The following is a 25,658-nucleotide window of genomic DNA, read 5'->3' as shown; positions in this document are numbered from 1 at the left end:
ATTAATTAAGCCACCGTTCTTTTGGTCTGTAGAAAATCTTCTGTCTCCAAAATTTCATTTCTCATCGCTATCCTTCAAAAATAACAACAACAAAGTCTTAGTTCTGAAATGATTCGGGGTCGGCTAACATGAACCATCATACAAAACCGTGAAATCAAGTCGTGTCAGCAACATAAATTCTCTTTCTCCACTCCGTCCTATCCACTACCATATTTTCTTCAATCTCCAATGAACTCATATCGCTCTTAATTACCATCTTCCAAGTTTGCTTAGGTCTTTCCCTACCCCTCACCATTGCATCCCTTTACCACTCTTCAGTCCTCCTAACCGGCGCATCAAGCGCTCTTCGTCTTACATGGCCAAACCACCTTAGTCGGGTTTTCCTCATTTTATTCTCAATAAACGTAACCCCTACTTTTGTCCTAATTATTTCATTACTCGTATGACCACACATCCATCTCAATATACGCATCTCCGCCACTGACATCTTATGAATGTGACAGTGTTTCACTGCCCAACACTTCGTACCATATAGCAATGCATGTCTAATTGTCATGCGGTAGAATTTTTCCTTCAATCTATTAGGCATGCCGGGTCACAAAGGAAACTCGTAGCACTCTTCCACTTCTCCATCGGTTTGAATAATAGACCTTAAATACCGGAAGCAATCCGAACCCTTTTATATGAGTAACAATGATTTGGAAACGCACAAATTTTTTATTTTTTTTAATAAAAATATCATATATCATTCTATTAAATTAAAAAATTAAAAAGTACAAATACAACATGAAATTTAAAAGGAATAAAACCTCATATCCATATAAACTACAACGTACAAGATCCAAGGGACGAAAATAGACTATAAAGAGTAATAAAAAGACTACGCTATTGTAGGTGTCAAGCCTCGCTCGGTGAACCCGAGGGGAAGACACCGTTGACGACAACGATGTGATTAGCGCCGAAAGCAACCAATCTGGGAATCAAGCTACTCGGCAGGACCGAAGCTCAGAGTATGGAAGAGTCGCCACCTACGAATGAGAAATGAACACCGATCCCTTGCGGGAGACCGGTGTAAGTTAGGGAAATTTGGTACGAGCCAAGAATGTTAGCTCCTTTCCGAAGAAAGGCTACTAGGCACCTCGACATCGCCCGGTTCTGGACCACCGACCTCCTACTTAACACCTTAGGCGCTAACGGACTAATCACATATTTCTTTAAGTTTTAAATTCATTTGAAACATTTTCTTTCTCGCTTTGAAAACCGTTTTTTAGCATATTAATGAAAGCCATTTTATTAAAGAATCACTCATTTTTACGAGAATTAATTATGAGGAAGGAGGAGAAGGAAGCAATAAAGCAATAAATTACATTGTAATGTTCATTCAACCTATACATCATATCTAAGTTAAACTCTCCCCAAAAAGAATATTTATTTACATGGTTCGTGCCTTAATCGCCGTTGGAACGATTTAGGCACGTTTTAAAAACCCCGTTAATCTATATGCTTTTCACTCGAATCGTCGTTGGAACGACTTAAGTATTTTAAAACGTGAATTCGAAAACCATTAATGAAGAACGTGGTTAGGCATACAAGTCAATTATTTTACACAAAAATTGTTTTGAAAGAAAATTGACTTAAAACTCCTTTATTTACTTTTAATAAATATTCAAAAAGCTCATTTCTCGAAAACATTTTTAGTTACAATGTTCGCTTAACCCGCCGTTGGAACGGATTAAGGTTTCAAAACGTGACATTTTAAAAAGTCATTTGAAGTGAGAAAAAAGAATTAAAAATCTTTTATTTTCATTTTGAAAACATTTTTAATTTCAAAATTTTTTTTTTTGTGATTTATTTCTCCATTTTTCACTCAATTTAATTCCCACTTTCTACTTAATCAATGCAAATATAACCACAATATTAAGCTCATTAAACCAAAAATCAACCCAACCCAATATATCCCAAATATATAGAAAATGAATATATATATATATATATAGATTTGGTGTGACAAAAATCTTATAGTGTGATAATGACCAATTTTATAATTAAGTAGTGCTGATGTCATTGCATGAGAGAGAGAATTATTTTATTTCTTTTCTTTAAAATGCATTTTTTCGACTTTTTCAACCTCGTTTTTCGAAATTTTTTATACCGTTGCACTTGTCTTAGTTAGACGGTCATTTTAAGATCTCAGAAGCTCAGGTAAAAAAAATTCCGGTGAACGGAATCGGCGATTAGGTGGGCGTTTTCCGACGAGAAAAAAATATCCTAAAATTTCTCAAAACATTCCAGAAAATGTAAAATATTATTCCGAGAAACTTTAATTCTTGGATCGAATCGGGATTTCTTACGGTTTAGTCCCAATAAAACTTTTTCCTTAATTTTATCCATTTTATATGCTTTTACAATTTATTAGATCAAAACTGTAAGAAATCTCGTTTTGAGCCAAGAATTAAAGTTTCTTAAAATGATATTTTACATGTTTTGGATTCTTTTGATAATTTTTTGGGCACATTTTTTGTCCTACCTTTCAGCACTATGTGTTGGAATATTTTGTTGGAACAATATAATAATTCCGTTGGAACAATATAAGTATTTTGTTGGAATAATATAACTATTATGTTAAAAAAAATTGTACACTTTTGAAACAATTAGTACACAGATTTATTCTGTTGGAAGAATATAAGAATTAGAATTATTTTCTAAATAATATAACTAGTATAAATTTGAAGACACTATGTTAAATACTAAAAAACAAAAATGAAATTGAAGACGATAGATAATAAAATTGATTTGGAACAATTGGTAAACTGATTTATTATGTTGGAACAATATAAGTATTATGCTTGAATAATAAAACTATTTTGTTGGAACAATTGGTACGCTGATTTATTCCGTTGCAAAAATATAAGTATTATGTTGGAACAAATGGTACACTGATTTGGAACAATTTCCTACACTGTCGGAACAATGTAAGTATTCTGTTGGAATAATTTAAGAATTATGTTGGAATAATATAATTATTTTATTGGAACAATTGATACACTGATTTGAAACAATTTGTACACTAATTGGAACAATTTGTACACTGATTTAGAACGACGTGCTGGTTTTTTCCCAACACATAGTGCTGAAAGGTAGGCCCAAAAGTATGTCCAGAAAATTATTAAAAAATTCTAAAACATGTAAAACATTATTTTAAGAAACTTTAATTCTTAGCTCAAAGCGAGATTCCGTACGGTTTTGATCCAATAAATTATTGGAGCATATAAAATGGATAAAATTAAAGAAAATTTTTTATTGGGACTAAACTGTAAGAAATTCCGCTTCGACCTAAGAATTAAAGTTTCTCATAATAATTTTTTACATTTTCTCGAATTTTTTGAGAATTTTCTGGACACTTTTTTTTCTCACCGGAAAACCCTACCTAATCGCCGGATTCCGTTCACCGGAATTCTTTTACCTGAGCTTTTGAGACCTCAAAATGACCGTCTAATTTAGACGAGTCTAACAGTATAAATTTTTTTGAAAACGAGATTAGAAAGGTCGGAAAAATGTATTTTAAAGAAAAGAAATAAAACAATTTTCTTTATACTCTCTTTCCTTTTATTTACAAATTTTCCACTTTACCCTTTTCAATTATCATCAAAACTATGTAGTTTTATTATGTCACACTATAAGCTCCTATCCACACTACAAGCCATTGTCTTACTAGATCTCACCCCTATATATATATATATATATATATATATATATATATAGCTAACACTAACAAACTCAACTTGTCTTGCCCATTTGGCTACAACCCATAGGTGATAATATATGTTACTTAGTACGTAGTTAGATGATTCTTTTATTGAAACATCTTGTTTGCTTTCTTTGTTGTATTGAGTAAAAAACAAAAAAAAAAGAGACGAATAAATTATATGTTTGCTTGCGTATATAGAAATATGAATATGATATAACAACTAATGAAAACAAGATATATTTATTTAGGTTGATAATATATATAAAGCATTGACCGTCCTCTCGAAAAGTGAAAATACAAATAGTGTAACTTAATTGACATATTTTTGTTGGAAAATAAAAGTAAAATAAATCCCAAGGAAAGGAAAAGAGTTTAGTGATAATGTTGTGGGTAAAGGTGAAGTGGAAGGCCTTTAGCTGGGATAGGCATAGGATCAACAACAATTTTCTCTTGAGGAATAAGCTTTTCCCACTTGAACCTCTTAGCAATATTGTGCATAAAAACAAGAATTTCCAATCTTGCATATTCTTTTCCTGGACACATTCTTGGACCTCCTCCGAATGGAACAAATGTGTATGGAGCTGGCCCTACTCCTTCAAATCTTGATGGATCAAACTTTTCTGGTGTTGGAAAACATTCTGGGTTCATGTGTGTTGAATGTGCACTCCAATAAAGCTGCAAGAGAATAAATTAATTACTACTTAATTTGAAGCCCCTAAGGTTGGAATTCATTACTACTTACTTTGAAGCCCCTTGGAATAGAGAAACCAGCATACTCAAAGTCATGCAAGGCTTCTCTAAAGGAACCCTGTAGTGGTGGTGCTAATCTCATTACTTCACAAGCAACATTCCATGAGTATTTCATCTTCTGAATATCTTCCCAGTTCAATAATTCCCCTGCTGCTTTTGATTTTGCAATCTCCAATTGTTCTGTTCACATAAAACGTTCATTTTTTTTATTTATGATTCCAATGGTTCAAATGGTTTAATAAAAGTTTTACCTTTGACCACATTTCTGTAGACATCTGGAAGCTCAGCAAGAAATTTGACAATAAAAGTTATGGTAGCACTAGCAGTATCATGACCACCAATCAGCAAAGATATGATCTTATCAGCAATCCCAATATCCCCTAACTTCTGCCCTTCTTCATCAGTTGCAACCAACATATGTGAAAGTATATCTTGTGTTGGAGATGCTTTCTTTTCGGAAAGCTCCTTCCTCCTTTGCCTAATCATCCTTAACATCTCATCTCTAATAATTTTGGATGCCTTCAATCCCCGACGGAATGATGTTCCAGGAAGATTTATAGGAATAGATATGATTCCTGAAGCCATATCATTGAAAGGAACACCAAACTGTTGAACTTCCTTTTCATCTTCCATGCTCAAGAACACTTTGCAGGCAACTGTGAAAGTGTATAGTTTAGCAAGTGGATAGACTGTCACATGTTCCTTCCCCTCCCAACTCGCCTTAAAATGTGTTTGGGCAAGAGAATCCATCACCCCTATGTGTCTTTGCAACGCCTCTGGTTTCAGAAACATCGGTAACATCTTTCTCATCCTCATTCCTTCTGCTAAGATTGTGCTTTGGCTAGAGGAAGGAAAGAGTTTCAGGATGGATTTCGGCCACCAAGCAGTCACTAATTTATTCTCGTTCGAGAATAAGAACTTATGCCCTTGTGCACCGCATACCACTGCTGTATGTTCCCCGAGAATTGAGGTTTTAAAAATTAGAGAAGAGAATTTTGACATCCTGTCATAGATGAACTTTTCAGGCTCTCCTTTCCTGCCTGTGGAAAGAAATTCCAAGCTTTCTCCAATGTAGGGAAGACCTGTCTTGCCTGGTGGAAGATTTACACCATTTGGTTTGAATAAAAGACCCAGAATTGGAAAGGTAACAAGGATCACAAATATGGTTAAGGCAATAAGAAAGAAAAGCTCCATTTTTGGGGTTGCTTTTGTTTGTTTTTCTCTTTTGTAGATGTGGGAATTATATACAAAGGTGGATACGTGGGAACTATTATTATTGATTTTTTTTTGACAAAGTCTAAGATTAACTGGAATTTTAAGTAAAATATAAAGTTGTGTGCATCATGACTTGAATATACAAATTAAGAAATGGTTTTCTTGTCAAATGAACCAAATGATTCTTCAATATGTCATGCATGTTATTCCATCCATATGGAGCCATTAATTTACTCCATCACACGAATATAAAAATATAGAAATAAAATAAAATAATATGTATAAGTATTGCTCCACTATTTTTTTTTTTTTTTTACAACATTGCTCCACTATTTATTCTCACTTGAATAAACACATATTACATATACAAAGTTTCTTTTATATATATATATATAATGTGTCACAATGATAAATTTTGTAATTAAGCGGTGCTGATATCATTGCAGGAAGATAAAATTGTTTTATTTCTTTTCTTTAAAATGTATTTTTCTGACTTTTTCAACCTCGTTTTTCAAAAAAATTTATACCCTTGGACTCGTCTTAATTAGACGGTCATTTTAAGATCCCATAAGCTCAGGTAAAAAACAATTCCGGTGAATAGAATCCGGCGATTAGGTGAGCGTTTTCCGGCGAGAAAAAAAGTGCCTAGAAAATTCTCAAAATATTCCCGAAAATGTAAAACATAATGAGAAACTTTAATTCTTGGATCGAAGCGGGATTTCTTACGTTTTAGTCCCAATAAAATATTTTCCTTAATTTTATCCATTTTACATGCTTCAACAATTTATTGGGTCAAAACCGTAAGGAATATCATTTTGAACGAAGAATTAAAGTTTCTTAAAATAATGTTTTACATATTTTAGAATTTTTTAATAATTTTTTGGGCAAATTTTTTGTCCTACCTTTCAGCACTATGTGTTGCAGGGGTTTCCCCGGTCTTCTGAACTGGAATAAGAATAAGTCTTTCTCGAGTAACTGAGACTCTTAGTTGTGCGGAGTAAGCTATAAAGTTGCTGTCCGAAAAAAACCGATAGAAGAAGCTTACCTTCTTCTTTACTTTCATCCCACCTGGTGAAAGAATACTATTCCATGCTTGAGGATTTCATCTAAACTAAAAAAGTTCAGGATCAACAAACTCTCTTTGCTGGGGCTTCTCATTCAAATCCTGGAAATACACTTCTTCTGGAGTTTCTATCGAAGCACCTTCCTTTTCAATCCGGCAGCAGTCCTTCGCAACTGATTTGACATCTGGAGAAGAGAGTACAGTTAAGGTAGGATCAAAAACGTGTCTAGAAAATTATCAAACAATTTAAAAACATGTAAAACATTATTTTAAGAAACTTTAATTCTTGACTCAAAGTGAGATTCCTTATGGTTTTGGCCCAACAAATTATTGAAGCATGTAAAATGGATAAAATTAAGGAAAAAGTTTTATTGAGACTAAACCGAAATACATCCTGCTTTGGCCCAAGAATTAAAGTTTCTCAGAATAATGTTTTATATTTTCTGAAATTTTTGAGAATTTTCCGGGCACGTTTTTTTCCACCGAAAAACGCCCACCTAATCGCCGGATGCCGTTCACTGGAAATTTTTTTACCTGAGCTTATGGGATCTTAAAATGACCATCTAATTAAGACGAGTCCAACGGTATAAAAAATTTTGAAAAACGAGATTAGAAAGTTCGGGAAATGTATTTTAAATAAAAAAATAAAACAATTTTTTATATCCTCTCTTTCATTTTATTTACAAATTTGTCACATTGTCCTTTTAAATTATCATCAAAACTACGTAGTTTTATTCTGTCACACCATAAGCTCCTTGCCACATCACAAGCCCTTGTCTCACTAGATCTCATCCCTATTCTGTCACACCATAAGCTCCTTGCCACACCATAAACTTTTTGTTCCAACATAATACTTATATTGTTCCAACAGAATAAATCAGTGTACTAATTGTTCCAAATCAATTTTATTATCTACCGTCTTCAATTTCATTTTTGTTTTTTAGTATTTAACATAGTATCTTCAAATTTATATTAGTTATATTATTTAGAAAATAATTCTAATTCTTATATTCTTCCAACAGAATAAATCTGTGTACCAATTGTTCCAACGGAATTGTTATATTGTTCTAACAAAATATTCCAATACATAGTGCTAAAAGGTATGACAAAAAACGTATCCAAAAAAATTATCAAAAAAATTCAAAACATGTAAAATATCATTTTAAGAAACTTTAATTCTTGGCTCAAAATGAGATTCCTTACAGTTTTGACCTAATAAATTGTTGAAGCATGTAAAATGGATAAAATTAAGGAAAATATTTTATTGGGACTAAACCGTAAGAAATCTCACTTCAACCCAAGAATTAAAGTTTCTCAGAGTAACGTTTTACATTTTCTGGAATATTTTAAGAATTTTTGAAGTACTATTTTTTTCTCGACGGAAAACACCCACCTAATCGCCGGATTTCGTTCATCGGATTTTTTTACCTTAGCTTTAAAATGACCATCTAATTAAAACGAGTCCAATGGTATAATTTTTTTCAAAAAACGAGGTTTGAAAAGTCAAAAAAATGCATTTTAAAGAAAAGAAACAAAACAATTCTCTCTACAATGACATCAGCACTACTTAATTATAAAATTGGTCATTATCACATCATGAACTCTGTCACATTATAAGATTTTTATCACACCAGATATCTTCTATATATAATTTCAAATAAAATAAACGAAAAAAATAATAATTATCCTAAACTGATCATAAAAAAAATATAAAGACATTCTATTTGTTTTAAACTGAAAAAAAAAACACTTTAAATTGCTTTGAGCCCTAATTAAATTTTTTAGTTAAAACCCTATATCAATTTTATTTCTGACTTTTTAATCTTTTACAAAAAAAAAAAGTCACTGTTTAAAAAATGTATTTGGTTTCAAAAAAAAAAAATGTATTCAGTTTTATTTTTAACTTTTTAACCTTTTGTTAATTTTATTTTGTATGTTAAAATTATTGTAAATTTAAAATTATATGATTGTAGACTTTACATAAAATTTAAATTTATTAGCGACTATAGTTTTTTAATCTTATAAATTAAATATAATCTTATAAATTGAATGTCAATTGTATATTAAACTTGTTTTAAGTTTGAATTTAGTGTTTCCTTCATTAAAATGCTGAAATTAGATAATAAAATACTAAATCATGTACTATTGAATAAATTAAAACGGAGTCGTTCGAGAGCTTATCTCAAGTCAGAGCCTATCTTGAGCATAAAATTATAGGCACGTCGATAGTGGCGGAGCCAGGAATCGACACCTGAGAGGGCTAATTTTAGTCCGACTATGGGAAGTAATTTTTCGAAGTCCAACCCGTCAGGGTTGAGCAAGTTTTTTTTAAGTTTCCAACACACTGAAACTTTATCGTTTTGATATATTGGCTAAAAATTATAATATTTTCACACTTTTTTTATTTGTAGCTATAAATTTTTATAATTTTCATAAAATTTATTTTAGAAATTAAGTTAATTGATTTTTTTTATAGAAAAGAGATAATAAATTCTTAAAAAAAGAGATATAATAAAAATAAATTCAAATAAAACAATAAAGAGTCAATTGAAAAAATAAAGTTCAAATAATACAAAAAAAAAAAAATTTACTTTAATGTGGTTTGAACCTATATCCTCTCACATTAAAACATGGCTCTTAAAACGACTCATCCATTTTAAACTATTGAAATAATACTACATGGATTAAATATATACTAATATTAGGGGGGCTAGACGGGACAAAATTAACGCTTCTCAAGGGCGGAGCCGGTGGCCGGGGGGCTTCGGCCCCCCCGGGGCTCTGGGCTGGCGCCGATCTCTTCGATTCTTGAGTCAAGTCGAGCCTGTCTAGGTTTGATATCAGTTCGGCTCGTTAACACCCCAATATGGTCCAATAGAATAGAAGTACATATTCTTTATCTTTTATTACCAGTTGAAAACTCATGCGATGCACGGGATATGAAACTTCTGTATAATTTAAAGAAATAAATAAATTAACATATTTTACTTTTGAATAATTTAAATTAATATATATATATATATATATATATTATTGATAATTCAAATCAAATTAAATTAATTTTAAAAATAAAAATTGATCAATTTTTTTATAGAATTTTAACTAGAGGTGAATGATTTATTTATTTTTACAAAAGTCCACAATTTGTACTTTTTAGTAATTTTCATATATATTTTTTCTAATCGGAATTCTTTAAAATAATAATAATAAAATAGAAGATTAATTAAGAAATATATTAGAATACAATGAAAAACCAAAAATTAAATTAAACTATAATTAAAATTCAATATTATATCTACGATACAAAATAATCACAATCTATGTTGAAATGGAAGCAACATCAATTTATCATGGTATAAACTATTACTATTAATACTTTTCTAATGTTGCACACGAAGAGACTTCATGGATTCAATATGGTACATATATACATTTAGTCTTTGTATTACAAAACTTCAATTACGTATAAAAAAATTCGTAAGAATTAGACACAAATTCATCTTGATGATAATCATTTTACTTGATGGAATTTCATAATCACCAAAGTATTCGAATTCAATGATTCATAAGGCTACAATAACCCAATATATCCAATTGAATCATCTTAAGGTAACGAGTTCTCATATTTTCATCTCGTAATATCCTATCAATATATTCAATCAATTTGTTTTTCATTCTTTCACTCAATACAATATCAGTCACGCTCGACAGGTATCACTTCTTTAACTTTATTAATATTTTATAATAATTATATAGTTTTGAATTTTGAAAGCAAGAACATGAAACAAACAGAGAATAGAAAACAAAAATGAAGGGACGAAAAAGAAAATTAGGAGAGAATTGTCTTTGTCTCATTTTTTTATTTACAAAATAAGAGAGAATGTCAATACATAGGCACATTGTAACGCCCATAAAATAGTAATACACATACATTGATTAGTTTCATGCATTTATATACTGAAATTTAAAATATATTGTATTAGCATAGTTTGTATAATTATAACGGTTTTAATTTATTCTCTATTGATAATTGTATTGTTTATTAAATTAATATATTAGGAAGCAGTTATTTACTTGTAGAATACCACCTAAAAGAAAAAGAGAAAAAAAAAGAAAACCTAAGTCCTTACGATAGAAACTACGACTTGCTTAGAACTGGGTTCCTTCGGCGGAGAAAAGAAAATAAGAAAAACGATTAGGTACATATAAGAGGTTTCATTTTCAATTTTTACTGCTTCTTTATTTCAAATCCAAGCTTTTCTTTTCATGGCTACCAATAGAAATTGATTTTAGTATTTTATTATTAATTCTGATTGATTCCAACTACTTTTTCAATTACTTATACTCCATCAACACTTTTGTCGGATGTTATTTTGACAATTGAATATATATTAGATTCTTACCATATAGGACAGATTTTACCTCTTGAGACTTTAAGATATTTTGATTTTTTTTAAAAAAACTAATTATTCCAAAAACTTTCTAGACAGTTTCAAGTTTACTTTCATTTTATTTAACATAATATATGTGTCATAGATTACAAGTTTCAAATTCCAGAATATTAGAATATACATAATATTAGTTTTTCTATATTATTCAGGTATATGAATTAATATATATGTGTAGTTAATTAATTATATATATACAGGACACTAGGATCAAACGGAAGATAGACCAAAAGAATTAGCTGATTAATAAGATTTGTTTTGGGTAACAGAGGTTAGTGGTTAATTAAATATATAGAATGTGTGCTTGTATGTTTGGATGCTATACTTGACTGGGTGTATTAATTGCTTACTGATTTGATTTACATATTTGACATGTATGCTTGATACATTTACGGTGACTTCGGTGACGTGAATGAATTGAATTTGACATCGATGGTTGAGGACATGAATAGATTTTAGACCGAGACTTATTAATGATCGAATGAAATTGATGATGGTACATTTGATAAATTTTGCATAATAGGAAAGACTGGAAAATTATGAGAAAAAACTTATCTAGGATAGTACATTCAATGGTAGCGACTGAATTGAGAAAATTGAATTGTATGATCATGTGAAATATTGACACCGGGTATTTGTTACGATAGAGTGTAAGGTACCGGGTATTTGTTATGATAGGGTACCTAAAGGTATATTATTGGGATACCATATATTTGTTACGATATGGTACGCCCATGATATAGATATTATGGCCATGCAACCATTGAGTATTACTATACTAGGATAAGCATGACCCTTAAATTAAACGACTATTAATTTGCAATTCGTTATACATGTTGTTTGATAACCTATAAATTAAATGCATGAAACTATTGTATGCGCATGTGGTTGAACTTTGTATTTAATTAACTATCTTATTGAGTCGGCAGCTCACTGGTTCCGATCGGTCGGTATGTGAAGTCGTCGTCATTAGGATTTTAATTTTTGCTACCTTGATTAATTACTGGGACTTTATATGTCAATCTATATATTATTAGTTCAATCGTCATCGAGACTATGTTCCTTGTAAGGTGTTAAGTTTACAGATGCAAACTCATATGAATAGTGTTCCGAAATTGATAGTTTTAGTTAACTATTCTTTTTCTTTAATTGAAATGTTACTATTGTTTTTTTTATTTATTTTATCTATTTAATTATCAAGTTTATATTTAAAATGGTTATGACTATTTTCAATTTCCTATTAATGATCTACAGGTATATATTCTAAAAATGATGATTTTTATTCTTGACTTCAATAAATAAAATAGTGTTGTTTTCTGTTTTATGTATATTATATTATAAAACTAAGTCTTTGATTATTATATCTACATAACATGTGTTTTCATCATTGGATGATGGAGCATAAAATTAATCCAATGGTGAATATGAGCATAAAATAACGGTACTTTGTAAAAAACAAAGTAACTATAGCGGACACCTATGTATATGATATCTATAATCATAACATATTTATTTCTGATACTTCATAATTATGTTTATTTCATTTTAATTTATTTTAATTGAAATGGGCATCACACACATAAAAGGGGAATAGAATTTTTTTTACATATTAATTCAAAATTTCATTTTTTCTTTTTTTTTTTGAAAAAAGATATCATTAATGAGCCAATAGGCAAAAAATAGTAATCACACTCTCTAAACAGATTGGAACAGAATCAAAAATCACAGGACTATTAGCAAAACGAGCTTCCCGAGTAAGAATGTGGGCAACCTCGTTAGCTTGTCTCCGCGAAAAAGTGACCGAGAATGAGCCACGAGAAGAAAGAATAGACTGACACCTACCAATAATTTTCATTTTTTCTTAATGAAATATTAAGTCTATAAATTAATTTTAGTTAAATAGAATTAAATTATACTTATAATCACTAAGTAGAAAAAAATGTTTATGATTAATATGTGAAATTAATTCTATTAATTAGAGACATATTAAGCTCAACATTTTCAGAAATCGAAGAGATTCAAATAATAACATTTTTAATTAATATTTTCCAACATCATGTCCTATGATCATATTTCATTTTCATCACAATAAAAAACTCTTGAAATACTAACAATTTTGTACAAACCATAATATAATATATTTTTTTCTATAAAGGTTACTGTTGCAAAAATAATTGTCTCATATCCCATAATTAATGTCCATTTTAGAATTTTGAGCGTCAAAAATTATTTTTATTTACCTTCATTTTGAGTTTATATATAGGATAATCCAAAATTTTTAAGAATAAACATCTTATCTAGCATACCTTCAATCTGATTATAAATCCCTTATAAGGGAAATTCATAATTAATGTGTTCGGGTTGGCAAGAGATTTGCGAATCTAATAAATCATACTTTAGTTAGAGCAGCTGATTCTATGCCAGATTATGGAGATTATGATGATTTACTCTCTCCCTTTCTTGTTTCAGTTTTGAGAAGTGATTAATAAAAATTTCTAAGTCATGCTGAAATGGTTGTTGCATTACAACAGATAAGAGTCTTATAATTATTTCATCTTGAGAAGTGGTGAAAAAGAATGGATCGGTTTCTATACTTGCCACATAACATGTGGAAGTAAAAGGAGGATCAATAGTCAAAGTGTTAGCTCAGGAGACAACAAAGGCGGCTCAACTAATTGAGTTAGTTTTAGGGGAATTCATCTTTCATATCGGTAATCAACTATATAAACTATAACTGATTGTCTCTAAGCAATAAGAAGAAGTATGAAGCTAATTTGCTTCTTTTCGCATTCCATTTTCTTTTTAACAATCAACAACAACCCTTTCACATTCAACCCCCAAAAGTGCAATATTTTTCTAAACTTCGATGCAATGAATTTTACAAGAGGTAAATTTCATCAATGACCATTAAAGTTTGAGGTTAGCTTTATAAAGCCACCGAACTTTATTTTATTTTAATAAAGTCATTGATCTTTTTTCTTCAATAAAGTTATTGCGGTGAATTCAGACAGATAAAATCATCAGAAATATGACAATCATGTTGGAAAGAACTTACCTTTACATATAACATAAAATCATAAAAAAAAAAAGTTATTGGCTGTCATATAATAATTCAAACAATTGAATTAAGTAAATAAAAAAAAACAATTTTTTTATTATCATATGGTTGCCAACCATTTTAAAAAATAGTTGTCACATTACTATTTCTCTTCGATAAAAAAAAAAAGAACCGAATAACTTTATTAAAATAAAAAGGAAAACTTTATTAAAATAAAAAGGAAAAGTTGAGTAAAATAAAATAAAATTCCAGGAACCCTATAAAAACAGGCCCCAAAATAGGATGAGAATGGGTGCAACAAACCCAGTTTATGAGGCATTATTAGTTGGTATGGTTTGAGCTCCACCCTAGCCCACACCCACATGTTTCACATTACTTTCTTTTTTTCAACTTTAAAAGTTAGAACAATATACACGGCCTATTTAATGGGACTGCAATATTGGATTGGAGTGTCCCATTTATGAGTCTAGTGGTCCACCCCCTGCCAAATGGCAAAACTCACTTCAAAGTCAATATAAAATCCTAGATGCTCATAAAAAGAAAAAAAAAAGTGCAATCTTAGACATGTTCAATTTAATCCACTTCAAGCTGAATAGGCCTAGTTGGATACATAACACAGCCACTTTAGACTGGGGACCCTTGCCACACCAGCCAGGCTCATGGCTTGTCCATTTTCTATTTGTCCCATGTATAACTTTCCATGTGTTTTCCCAAAAAACAACAAAACAAAAAAAAGGTTACAATTTGACTAAAAAGAGGCCAAGTTATGAATCTACACTTCCTACCTTTTTCCTACAATTCTGAAGAATAGACATTTCAAATATATCCACTTGGCACAAGTTGTAGGATGGAATTTTTAGTTTCTCTCAATTGGAGATAGTAGGGAATACGAATTGTGTGTATTCCATAATATCCGATTGTAATGATATTGTCTAAACTATATGTAAAAGTGTTTAAGATGGAAATGTAATTTAAAATTACTACCCATGTCGGGCACGGAGTACCTCAATCCGAACGTGATAATGTGTACTAATCGTTATCAAACATAAACATAAAATCAATTGATTTTAATCAATAATTCATCTCAATTTCAATTAGTTTTAACCAATGATTCATCTCAATTTTGTCGTTTATATCTATTGGATGAATATTTGACTTATACCCTAAAATTACATAGGATGTGTATAAGATTTAGAATATATATTCTAGAATTTCCAGAAGAGAAGAGGAAAATTGAAAAAGAAGAAGATGAATAAGAAAAAGTAGAACCGAGAAGAGAGAGAAAAAAATTTGAACAAAAATGTCATTATATCACATTAGTTATTTAACAATATAAGGACTTAATTATGTTAATGGCAACAAACACGATCATAAATACTTATTTGTAAAACAGTATAACCAACTAAATTTTTTTTTTTTTGTAAAACTTTATTTTTTTAGTTTTCCTGTAAAAATAATATTACACTACTGGCACTTACCATTTCTTATTATTAGGTATATTTGGTTGAATTGTTAGTTAATAGTTGTTGTGGTTGTTGTTAGCTATTTGTAGTTATAGTAAGTTATTAGATGTTTATTATTAGCTGTTTAATTATTGATATTTGATAAAATTATATTGAACTGTTGCAGTTCGAATTTAAAATGTTTAATATGGACATGTTTTAAATTAATCAACAAATAAATTATAAAAGGAATAAGGTGAAAAAAGGCCCATAACGTTTACAACTAGGAGTAATTTTACTCTTAACGTCTAAAATGCTGCAATTTTACCCATAACATTGGCAGCTAGGAGCAATTTTACCCTAACATTGACAAGTTGGATCAATTTCAGACATTATTATAAAATATAGATATTTTATTTCTTATTTTACACCAATTGCACATATCAGTTAGTTCTAAACAAAAGATTTCATATTTCTTTTTGCGATTTAATAATAAAATTGAAAATTAATATTTATAAATTCGGTGAAATTTTTAAATTTTTTTTATCCAATTCGTACAAAAAACAATGTATTTTTTTATTTTATTTTTTAAAAAAATTCACGTCTAATCATATGTTTGTGATCTGTTACTAATGACGATAAAATGATTTACATTTGAAGTTTAGATGACAATATTCATGACCAAGAAGACGGTATGATAAATTATTTCTCAAATTGACCAAACTTGTCAATGTTAGGAGTAAAATTGCTATTAGTTGCCAACGTTAAGAGTATAATTGCACCATTTTAGACGTTAAGGATAAAATTACTCCTAACTATAAGCGTTAGTGGTATTTTTGCATCTTATCCTATTATAAAATAAAAAATAGGTTACACAAATTAATAAAATAATCTATATAAAAAATAAAAATTTATTGAACGCATCAAAACCTTCTTCTTCCGGTAATTATGTTTGAGAAATATAAATAATGTTAAAGAAGAAACATATTTTGTGGAAATAAGAGGATAATTTTGTCAATAATAAATAACTACAAAATACAAATAGAAGCGTTTCGTGAAAAGCTCCAAAACACTGCGGTTTCTAGAGAAAATGCTAAACGTTGTGTTTATATAAACTTAATTAAACGCTATATTTCCTGTAATTTAGAGTGAACTCTAAACGCTCCTCCGAAAAACTGAAACAAACGCCCTCATACTTTAATTTCTTGATAAAAAATAGCTTCAAGAATTTGGTGATTTGGGCAAACCCCACTTCAATTATTAATTATGATACTCTGATGAGATATTTTATATGGTTTAACTTCATAACATCCACATATTTGCTATGATTTTAATTTGGGACATGCACACCAAACCAAATCTCACTATCACTACTTTCTTTATATTTTATAACACGCAACATACTACTTCATAGGGTCCCATTACATTATTTAACAATCAATCAAAGACCTTAAAATTGATAATCAAAAACCTCTGATTAAACCCCCAATTCTAACAAAAGTTCCCTTCTCTGAACTACATTTCAACGGTAACATTTTTGAATGGACCAACATGACCACTGTTCTATTCTATAGTTTCCAAACTTACAAGCAAGTAACAGAATCTGAATCTTTTTACTTTCTATGTTTTTTTGTTTCCAATATCCAACCCAATGAATAAAGAATGATCTAAAGATCTTGCTGGCCATGTGATATGCCTACAACCTGTACAATTATTAATCAACCTAATATGGAAATGCTATATGCCCCCACTACTAATAATCGTGCAGGGAACAACATAACCACAAGCAAATGCATATGCTGTGATGCCACTAGCCTACTGAAACGTTTCAATGATTCTTTCCCAGTCTGTAAAACACCTGAGAAATTCATTTGCTTTTCACCTATTTTCACTGATACCAGAGGCCTATCCATAATCACGCTGCCACCCATCCCCCGCGGTGTCAACAGAGACCACCAGAATTTCCGGCGGTGCTCTCTCCTCGCTTTCCTTATCTGGTTCAGCTCTTGGCGGATCACACTGCGCACAGATTTTAAGTAAGAACCTATGTCGTGATCCCTGTGAATGGCTCCTTCCGAACCATATGCTGAGCGGTCACTTAGAATCTCGAGTGGGTGTGGTGAATTTAAGAACACGGTCTGTGCAGCTCGGAGCAACTTCTCGGCATCGTTATTGTCTGACAATGGAATGTTAAGAAAATATAAACCACTTCCGGATGGAAGAAGATGATGGTGAGGGGAGTACTTTTCATCAGGCTGCAGAATAAGAAGCTCTCCCATTGGAGCATATAGTAGCTTCTGTAGCAACAAAACACATCAATTTAGTTGATATTTCATGCCAAAACTTCTTTAGGTTTAATTTTCATTCAGGTGTGTTAAATGTACCTGATTATTGAGACAAGGATGATTCCTGAAGCTCCCATTAACAGCCTTGAGAAGCTCTGCAACATGATTAGGATAATTACAAGAGAAAGCACGGGGCACAATATCCCTGTGCATTGTAATTGCCTGCACATGGTTTCGTGGCAACCCAAGCCTGCGAAGGAGTTTGTCGCCACCGCACATGATTGATGGTGCACCAAATGTTATCACAGGAAGTAAGGAAGAGGCTGGCACTTCTCCTCTTATCAGTAACATAAGATTAACAAGTAAAGACAAGCTCCCACCAAGAGAATGCCCTGTGAACCGAAAGGACGCACTTCTACCACAAGATTTTAGATGAGCACGGACTTCAGGCAACATTTGGTCGTACATACCTTTTGCTGCCTCATAAATACCTCTATGTACAAGCACATCCAATCCCTGGACAAAAGGAGAAATATAACATTTATCTTATTTTGGCATAATAGCTAAATGACTACACTCTTTTGCTAATCTTTTGCAAGATATGGCTGTGTGTAACCATAATCATTGGTAATAATAAATCACATTGTAAATAGACATATATGAATGACTTTAAACATAAACTAAGGAATTTTGGCAACTGTGAAATGAATTTACCTCAAACTGAACAGGCTCAAAAAGCAGATTAGCTTGCCAAGATGCCAATGACTCGGATCCCTGCACAGAAGAAGTATCGAAGCTAAGAATAACGATAGTAAAAAACGCAAGAAAGGGGAATATTTTTCAGGAGTGTTCCTATCGTTGGAACAATGCAATAATGTTGAGAAGCTATAACTACACAATTGGTAAATGTTCTCTAGATCTAAAATAATTACATTAGTTTCCTGACTGTATCCTGAGTTTATCAATCGATCTCACTACCTCACTAAACAAGGAGTTCAGTTTTTTAAAGTATTGACGAATTACCTGAATTACAAAGAATCTTGTATCCTGATCATCATCACATATAAACCATTCACATGGTGAAGAACGTGTTGAACTTAAATCATCTGCAACAGCCTGCTTTACTTCCTCCTTTGCAGCAACCACAGCAGTCACTGAATCAGTTGTTGCCATGAAAGAAGCCACCTCTGAGTTCATTACACTGAGATTTTTATTCCCAACATTGCATCCTTCAGGTGAACCTTTACCACTCTCAGATTTTGAGGAATTGAATGGAAGAATGCTTTTGGTGTGAGAGTGCAGATAGGAAGCAGCAGAGGCAGCAACGTGATAAGCAGCTGCGGGACTAATGTGATATCCATTATTCTTCCTCTGCTCCTTGCCCTCAGTTTCGTGCTTTGAAAGCTCTTTCTCTTTCTCAGCCTCTTCAACTTCATTTGGCACCTGAATTTTCTCTGCTTTTGAAGCCAGTTCCCTTTTGTCTATTGATGAAGTTACATATTGGAGGCCACGATACTTCAAGAGATTTCCTGCCTGAAAATTTACCAGACAACACAGGTTAAGCTAAACTGGGTAGGATTAATAGGAAACACATCCGCAAAGAAGAACAGAGCTCATGAAACAGGTTCTATGATGCACAAACAAGGTTAAGAGTATTTGATCAAGTCATGAACATAAAAAAAATTCGAGTGCGGAACAGATCTCTAACCAAATTTGCAATGTGCACCCCATAATCATAAATTGTCAATGGATCAGCAAAAAGGGCTAAGAAAAAATTTCCCCAATTTTCAAATGCACAAAGGCAGGGGAAAGGTGAGCTGATCCAAGCAAGAAAAGGAGTTTTTTTTTTGGTTCAGAGCAAGAAAAATAGATTTTACCTAGCATGCCCGGATCTAATAACTACTAAATCCATTGATTAAATCTGAAACCTCTTTTTCACTTCTATAATCACAAAACAAAGTAATAGATATATCAAACAGATGAACTAACTAAAATATCTAAAAGGAAAGAAGAAAAATGGTACCTTCATTTTGGGTATGGAATAAGCCAGATGTCCCAGATAAGAAATCTGTGCATAAAGTTTAGCTTCAGCTAAAGACGCCTTCCGTAGCAACCTAGAAAACGAATCCCTATCAAATTCAATTTCTTTTTCGTCATCATCTTGAACTCTACACGAAATGCATTCTTCTTCTTCCTCCTCCTCCTCCTCGGTGTTAATGCCACTTTTGACAGCAACATCATCACATTCTACATTAGATCCTTCATCACCATTTCTATTCTGTCCCTGATCCTCCTTCCACAGGGATCTGACCTGCAAAATCTTCAACACCCAATTCTCATCATTGCCCTCAGATAAACCAATTGATCTCCTCTCCAAGTTTTCCCCACCTCTCTCTCCATTCTCGACTAAAACAGCCTCATCTACAGCCAATCCATTAGACCGATTACTTTTACCTCCACCAGGCCATAAAGATTGCAAAGAATACATAAACGAGAATTTAGACGCAGCTTTCCGAGGCTGAGCGGCAGCCACAGTGGATGTCTCTCGATTCACCTTACTTACATGCAATGTGTTTATACGAGCCTCTAAAGATCCACCGACGGAGATCGGCGGAACAATTCCATGAATCCCTGTTTTTAAACAGAGAGTATCCATTATGATTAATGTTAATTTTCGCTTTGAATGATAATTTATACACGGAAGAATCAGGGAAAGAGGTTGAGCGATTAAGGCGTTTACGTGCACCCACAATCTTTGATCAATCGAGGTTTTGTCGTCGTCGTCTTCTTAAGATTTTCCTGCTTTCTTGTTTGTTCTTGTTTCTTGCTCGATGAAATTGCTATTACTCCGCTTGGTAGATAGAGATGGCAGGAAAAAGATTTTCCAAATGCATTTTGCAACTAACCTCCATACCCCTTTATATGGGGAAATTTTATAAGGGTTTTTCTTTCTTTTTTATTTTTTTAAGTTCCGCCATAAAGGATCAAAATCGGCCGACTTTTTATTTATTAATTTATGAAAGAAACCGCTGGCTTCCTGCAAACGATGTCGTTTACCTGAGCCACATGGGAAATGAGTTAAAAAAGAAAAAGTATTAATGCCTTTATTTTCTTTATTGAAGAAATATCAAAATTATTAAGATTGGTTTGAGGGTTTAAAATCTCTAATTGTTGAAGTTAAATTTTGAGTATATATAAAAAAAACTTTAATTAGAAGAGAAACCATTTATAAAGTGTCTTATAAGCATCGAATCTAAAAAAACAGATAAACTAAAAAAATATGTTATAATCTTAATTAACTTTTTAAATTTCTTGATTTTTTAAACTTTAATTATTCTTTTTTTTTTGAGATCACAATAGATCATTTTGAAATTATATCCAATTTTCAAAATAATGCCATATAAAGAAAGTAAGAATTAGGTATAAGAATCAGAAATATAATTTATCCATAATTATAGATATTAAATTTGTGTTTATCATAAGATTAATTACAAATATACCCCTGCAAAATAGCATATACCTAAAAAGTTTTTTCTTCATCTACTAAAAGAAATTTGTTATTCATTTTATTTTTTTGGAAGGGGAAAATAGAACTAAAATTACTAATATTAAAATTAAGTTACGAAGAAGACTTTATTCCTTTATTTTATTAGTCTTCAATAGCATTAAAAGTTTTTTTTTCATGTATTTGGAGAATAAAATAATGATAAAAATATTATTTCAACCTAAAAAAATATAATACTTATTTATTTTAGGCTTAACATTGATTTGTTCCTAAATTAAAGCTTGAAAGTGAATCAGGAAGTTGGAATATCAAAATCATCAATTAAGTATTAATTTATGAATTAAATAAAAATCATTAATTGGATCATTATTAATTCTAAAATCAGAAATTGTGACTATTTGATATGAATTGTAATGATTTTTTATATTCGTTACAAAATGAGTTTGAGGAAGGAAATATGAAATTGTTCAACCGAATGATTTTCGATAAGCCTTCAATTAATAATTTCTGTTTAAAATAAAAACTCAATTTTCGATTGATCATTTTTACTTAATTTAAAAACGGAATGAATTTAAGGGAAAATTACAAAACTGGGTCAAATGGGACATTCATTTACATATTTAGACCAATTATTCAAGTCATACCTATCTAGACTATATATTTGTGACATTCCCAAAATACTCCAAACCTTTCACTTTCCCCTTATTTTCTATCGGTTTCATCGTTTCATCTCCCCCTTCATATTTATCGTTTCATCTTCCCATTCCTTTATATTGTGCGAATCACCTCCATTTTTTCATCATCCTGTCTTTTCTTTCTCTCTTTGTCTCACTGTTTTTGTGAATGCATGGTTCTTCATCTCCCTGTTTCTTCTCCGTCTCTTTGTTTCTTTCTTTTTATGTAAATCAAAGGCATCATTATTCGACGTTCTTCTACGTTTATCATGTGTTTATTATCGATTTCAATGGTAAATGGTGGAAATAAGGTAAGTATCTAATGTATTTCTCATGTTTTGTCTTCTCTCTTTTCAGAAAATGGCTTCGCAAAATGAGTTTGGGTCACATTTTGCGAAGCCTGCGAAGCAAAACATCCTCTGAAGTAGTATTTTCTCCAGAAAATAACTTCGCAAAATGATTTTATTTCACATTTTGTGAAGCATGCGAAGCAAAATCATCTCTTTTTAGGTGTATTTCTCTTCGTAGACTTCGCATATTCGTTTTTTGCGAAGCAAAATCATCCATTTTCAGGTGTATTTATCTTCGGAGATTCACTCTCTGTGAAGCATTTCTTTCATTATTTCTACAATGAATTAATTTTTATAAATGTTGCATACAAAGACATCAATCACAGTCATCCATTTATCATCAATACAAAGACATCAATCATAGTGAGGGTGATTAAGATGTGATGAAGATGGTGAAGACCAAGGCATCAAATTCAAGTATCCGTTTAGCTTGAATACAAAGACATCAATCACAGTGAGGGGTGACTGGGATGTGATGAAGATGGTGAAGACCAAATGTTCTAGTTCCTTTTACTTCTGAACTTTACCAAATGTTCTAGTTCATTTTGCTTCTGAACTTTTTAACAAATATTCTGGAAGCACACTCACTCTCTCCCGAATGTCCTCGAAGCACACTAGGGAGAAAGTGTGCTTTCATAACATTTTGCTAATCATTCTGTTTTGGAAGCAATGGGGTTTAGAGTTTGAATTATGGTTGCAATCTTGTTGTAAATATTGATAATATTATGATTTTAATGTTATAATTATTATTACAATATTGTTGTTGTTATGCTTTTAATAATGTTATGATTTTAATGTTATATATCATTTCGAAGTTTTTGCAAACTGCGAAGGTAAATACTACTTCGCAGAATGACTTTTTTTTTTTTTGCAGTTTTTGCAAACTACGAAGCAAATTCATGTACTGAAATAGTATTTACCTTCGCAGGCTTCGTAGTTTACGAAAAATGCGAAGTAAAATTGTGTACTGAAAGTATTATCCTGAAAAAACGTACAAAATAATAAACAACAATGTGTCAAGTTCGCAAGAAGAGCGATTATACGTATATATGAATCGATAATTAAAAATAAAGTGTCAAGTTCCCAAACTAAAAAAGAATCGAAGAGAAAAAGAAAAAAAGTAAGAAATTTTCTGAGTGATTAAATATATCCCATTACGTGTTAACCTTGTCCAAAATTCAAAATTTCAATATTTTGAACTTATTAGGTACTACATAAATCCAAATTTCTAATTTTTTTAGGCCTGTTATGTCTGTCTAAATCCAAATTTCTAATTTTTTTTTTTGACTTATTAGGTATTTCTAAATCTAAATTTCTAATTTTTTTGGATTTCTAATTTTTTTTTTTTGCCTCTTAGACCTCCTTAATTTCAAATTATTAATTTTTTTTGGCCTGGTAGGCCATTTGAAATCAAATTTTTTAATTTTTTTACATGTTCAGTTCTCCCTAAATCCATTTTTTTTTTTTGCTATTAGGACTATTAAACGAAATCTATCTTAATTTTGAAAAATTGTACATTAATACTTAAAATTGGTTCTTGACCATTCAAATTATAACACGCATATATATAAAAAAATAATAATAATAAACAAGTTTCATTTAGCAAAAGATTTTTTTTTTCCAAATATACATATAAAACCGGTCCTTCCAACTGAGTAATCCCGTATTCATCACCGTGTATCCATTTGACTCAATTTTAATAGTTTAAGGTATTAATTACTTCACTGGCTTAGATTAGATTGGGAAGGCAAATGTGTATTTTGCCTCTGTTTTAATTTAACTAAATTGAATTGTAGGTTGGGGGCGTGTTGTGTTGTGAATCTAATAACGCATAAAAAACGCGTGAGGAAGGGGGGGAGTGGGACCCAGTGGGGGACAGTAGAGTTTGAATAATTAAGTAGTTTGGAGTTTGGAGTTAGTTTGAATAAGAAGTGATGGGAAGGAGATATGGAGAGGTTGCCACGCAAGGAGGTACAGATAAACTACAAAGTCCAGCGAAGCATACGATCACAGGCACAGCTTTCGTTCTTATACGGCTTACCTTACCAAATAGTACACCATATATGGCTTGGCTTCTACAGTATCCGTACATCCTACGTAACGTAATTGCTCTACTTCCTATCTAATTAACCCACACCCTCACACCTGTCTTTCTATATTTCTCTTTTTTGTATAAAAAATTATAATAATTGAGAATTTAAAGCTTAAATAATTAAAAACATTTATAGTGCAGATAGCAGCTTCAAACACATGTCTAGATATTGGTTGAAGTTTTAAGTAATACGTGATGCACAAATATTTATATATAGAATCCTTTTAGATAGTTGTATGTATATTTTTTTCTTCTAAGCTAGATAGCTGTATATTTATTTTTTAAAATCTTTTAGATTTTATCCCATCCTATTTGCTCGGAGTTCGTCAACCCCATGGTCGGTCCTAACAATTTAAGGGTCATAGGCAAAATAAAGAATAAAGACTCTTTTAATAAGAAAATCGAAAATCAATTTTTAACCAATAAATGTTTTTCCATTCGAATCACTATTCTACTAATTCTTCTAAAAATCATCGTATCATAGGGTTTTATCTGCAAAACAAGATACAAAATTATCATAAGAAGCGGTGTCTTCTAGCATTTTGAGATACAAAATCATTAATGATAGCATCAACATCAATATTTCCTAACATGTCATTTTCAATAACTAAAGTTGCTAAACAATTCAACCTTTCATACGACATTGATCGTCTCAACTCATTAGGTTTTTATTAATTTGAGCTTTGAAAAACTTGTTTTAACTGATACTATTGTAACAAGAACAGTTAATAAAATTATATATGCAATTGAAACATTAGGATAACAATCTACAGATTTGATAAACATAAGAATTTCAGTGGCAGATGACAATTCTGTCGGCAAAGTCATTTGTAAAATTTTCAATTCAGAATAAAGATCCTCCAAATCAACATCTGATAAATTTTCATGAGAAAATGCTTAGTAAAAATGAGCACAACATCCTCTCAACTTACTATCATCCAATAACTTTAACTTTTTCGAATCATGTAAAAATCTAAAAATATTTTCAAATGTCTTCAATTGCTCAAATATTTCATTTACCGATTTAA

At 31.1% G+C, this 25,658-nt stretch overlaps 2 protein-coding genes across 4 annotated transcripts; both read right to left on the bottom strand.

Moving 5' to 3' along the window:
• Nucleotides 1–4,018: 4,018 nt before the first annotated feature.
• On the bottom strand, nucleotides 4,019–5,692 carry LOC136220458 (beta-amyrin 28-monooxygenase-like). Its single transcript, XM_066008271.1, has 3 exons — nucleotides 4,750–5,692; nucleotides 4,491–4,678; nucleotides 4,019–4,423 (listed from the first exon to the last, which is right to left on the bottom strand). The coding sequence occupies exons 1-3, from the start codon at nucleotides 5,690–5,692 to the stop codon at nucleotides 4,121–4,123; spliced, it is 1,434 nt and encodes a 477-aa protein (XP_065864343.1). The 3' UTR covers nucleotides 4,019–4,120.
• Nucleotides 5,693–17,180: 11,488 nt separating this feature from the next.
• Nucleotides 17,181–20,924, bottom strand: LOC136217694 (phospholipase A1 PLIP2, chloroplastic). Of its 3 annotated transcripts, none has more exons than XM_066004331.1 (6): nucleotides 20,750–20,923; nucleotides 20,033–20,640; nucleotides 19,033–19,542; nucleotides 18,724–18,783; nucleotides 18,109–18,525; nucleotides 17,181–18,021 (listed from the first exon to the last, which is right to left on the bottom strand). In XM_066004331.1, the coding sequence occupies exons 2-6, from the start codon at nucleotides 20,495–20,497 to the stop codon at nucleotides 17,443–17,445; spliced, it is 2,031 nt and encodes a 676-aa protein (XP_065860403.1). In that variant the 5' UTR covers nucleotides 20,498–20,640; nucleotides 20,750–20,923; the 3' UTR covers nucleotides 17,181–17,442. The 3 variants fall into 3 exon arrangements, with proteins under 3 accessions (XP_065860403.1, XP_065860404.1, XP_065860402.1); XM_066004332.1 differs by having other exon boundaries at nucleotides 20,760–20,922; XM_066004330.1 differs by having other exon boundaries at nucleotides 20,033–20,924.
• Nucleotides 20,925–25,658: the final 4,734 nt, after the last annotated feature.

Source organism: Euphorbia lathyris, chromosome 2 (assembly GCF_963576675.1).
Source record: "Euphorbia lathyris chromosome 2, ddEupLath1.1, whole genome shotgun sequence".
Taxonomy (NCBI): domain Eukaryota; kingdom Viridiplantae; phylum Streptophyta; class Magnoliopsida; order Malpighiales; family Euphorbiaceae; genus Euphorbia; species Euphorbia lathyris.
This window is presented reverse-complemented; position numbering and strand designations above follow the sequence as displayed.

Coding starts and splice junctions, on each gene's coding strand:
- LOC136217694 (XM_066004330.1), bottom strand. CDS start 20,665: ATGGATACTCTCTGTTTAAAAACAGGGATTCATGGAATTGTTCCGCCG. Junction 19,543..20,032: donor ATTCCATACCCAAAATGAAG/GTACCATTTTTC, acceptor GTAAATTTTCAG/GCAGGAAATCTCTTGAAGTA. Junction 18,784..19,032: donor CAAGATTCTTTGTAATTCAG/GTAATTCGTCAA, acceptor TCTTCTGTGCAG/GGATCCGAGTCATTGGCATC.
- LOC136220458 (XM_066008271.1), bottom strand. CDS start 5,692: ATGGAGCTTTTCTTTCTTATTGCCTTAACCATATTTGTGATCCTTGTT. Junction 4,679..4,749: donor CTACAGAAATGTGGTCAAAG/GTAAAACTTTTA, acceptor TTATGTGAACAG/AACAATTGGAGATTGCAAAA. Junction 4,424..4,490: donor CTATTCCAAGGGGCTTCAAA/GTAAGTAGTAAT, acceptor ATTCTCTTGCAG/CTTTATTGGAGTGCACATTC.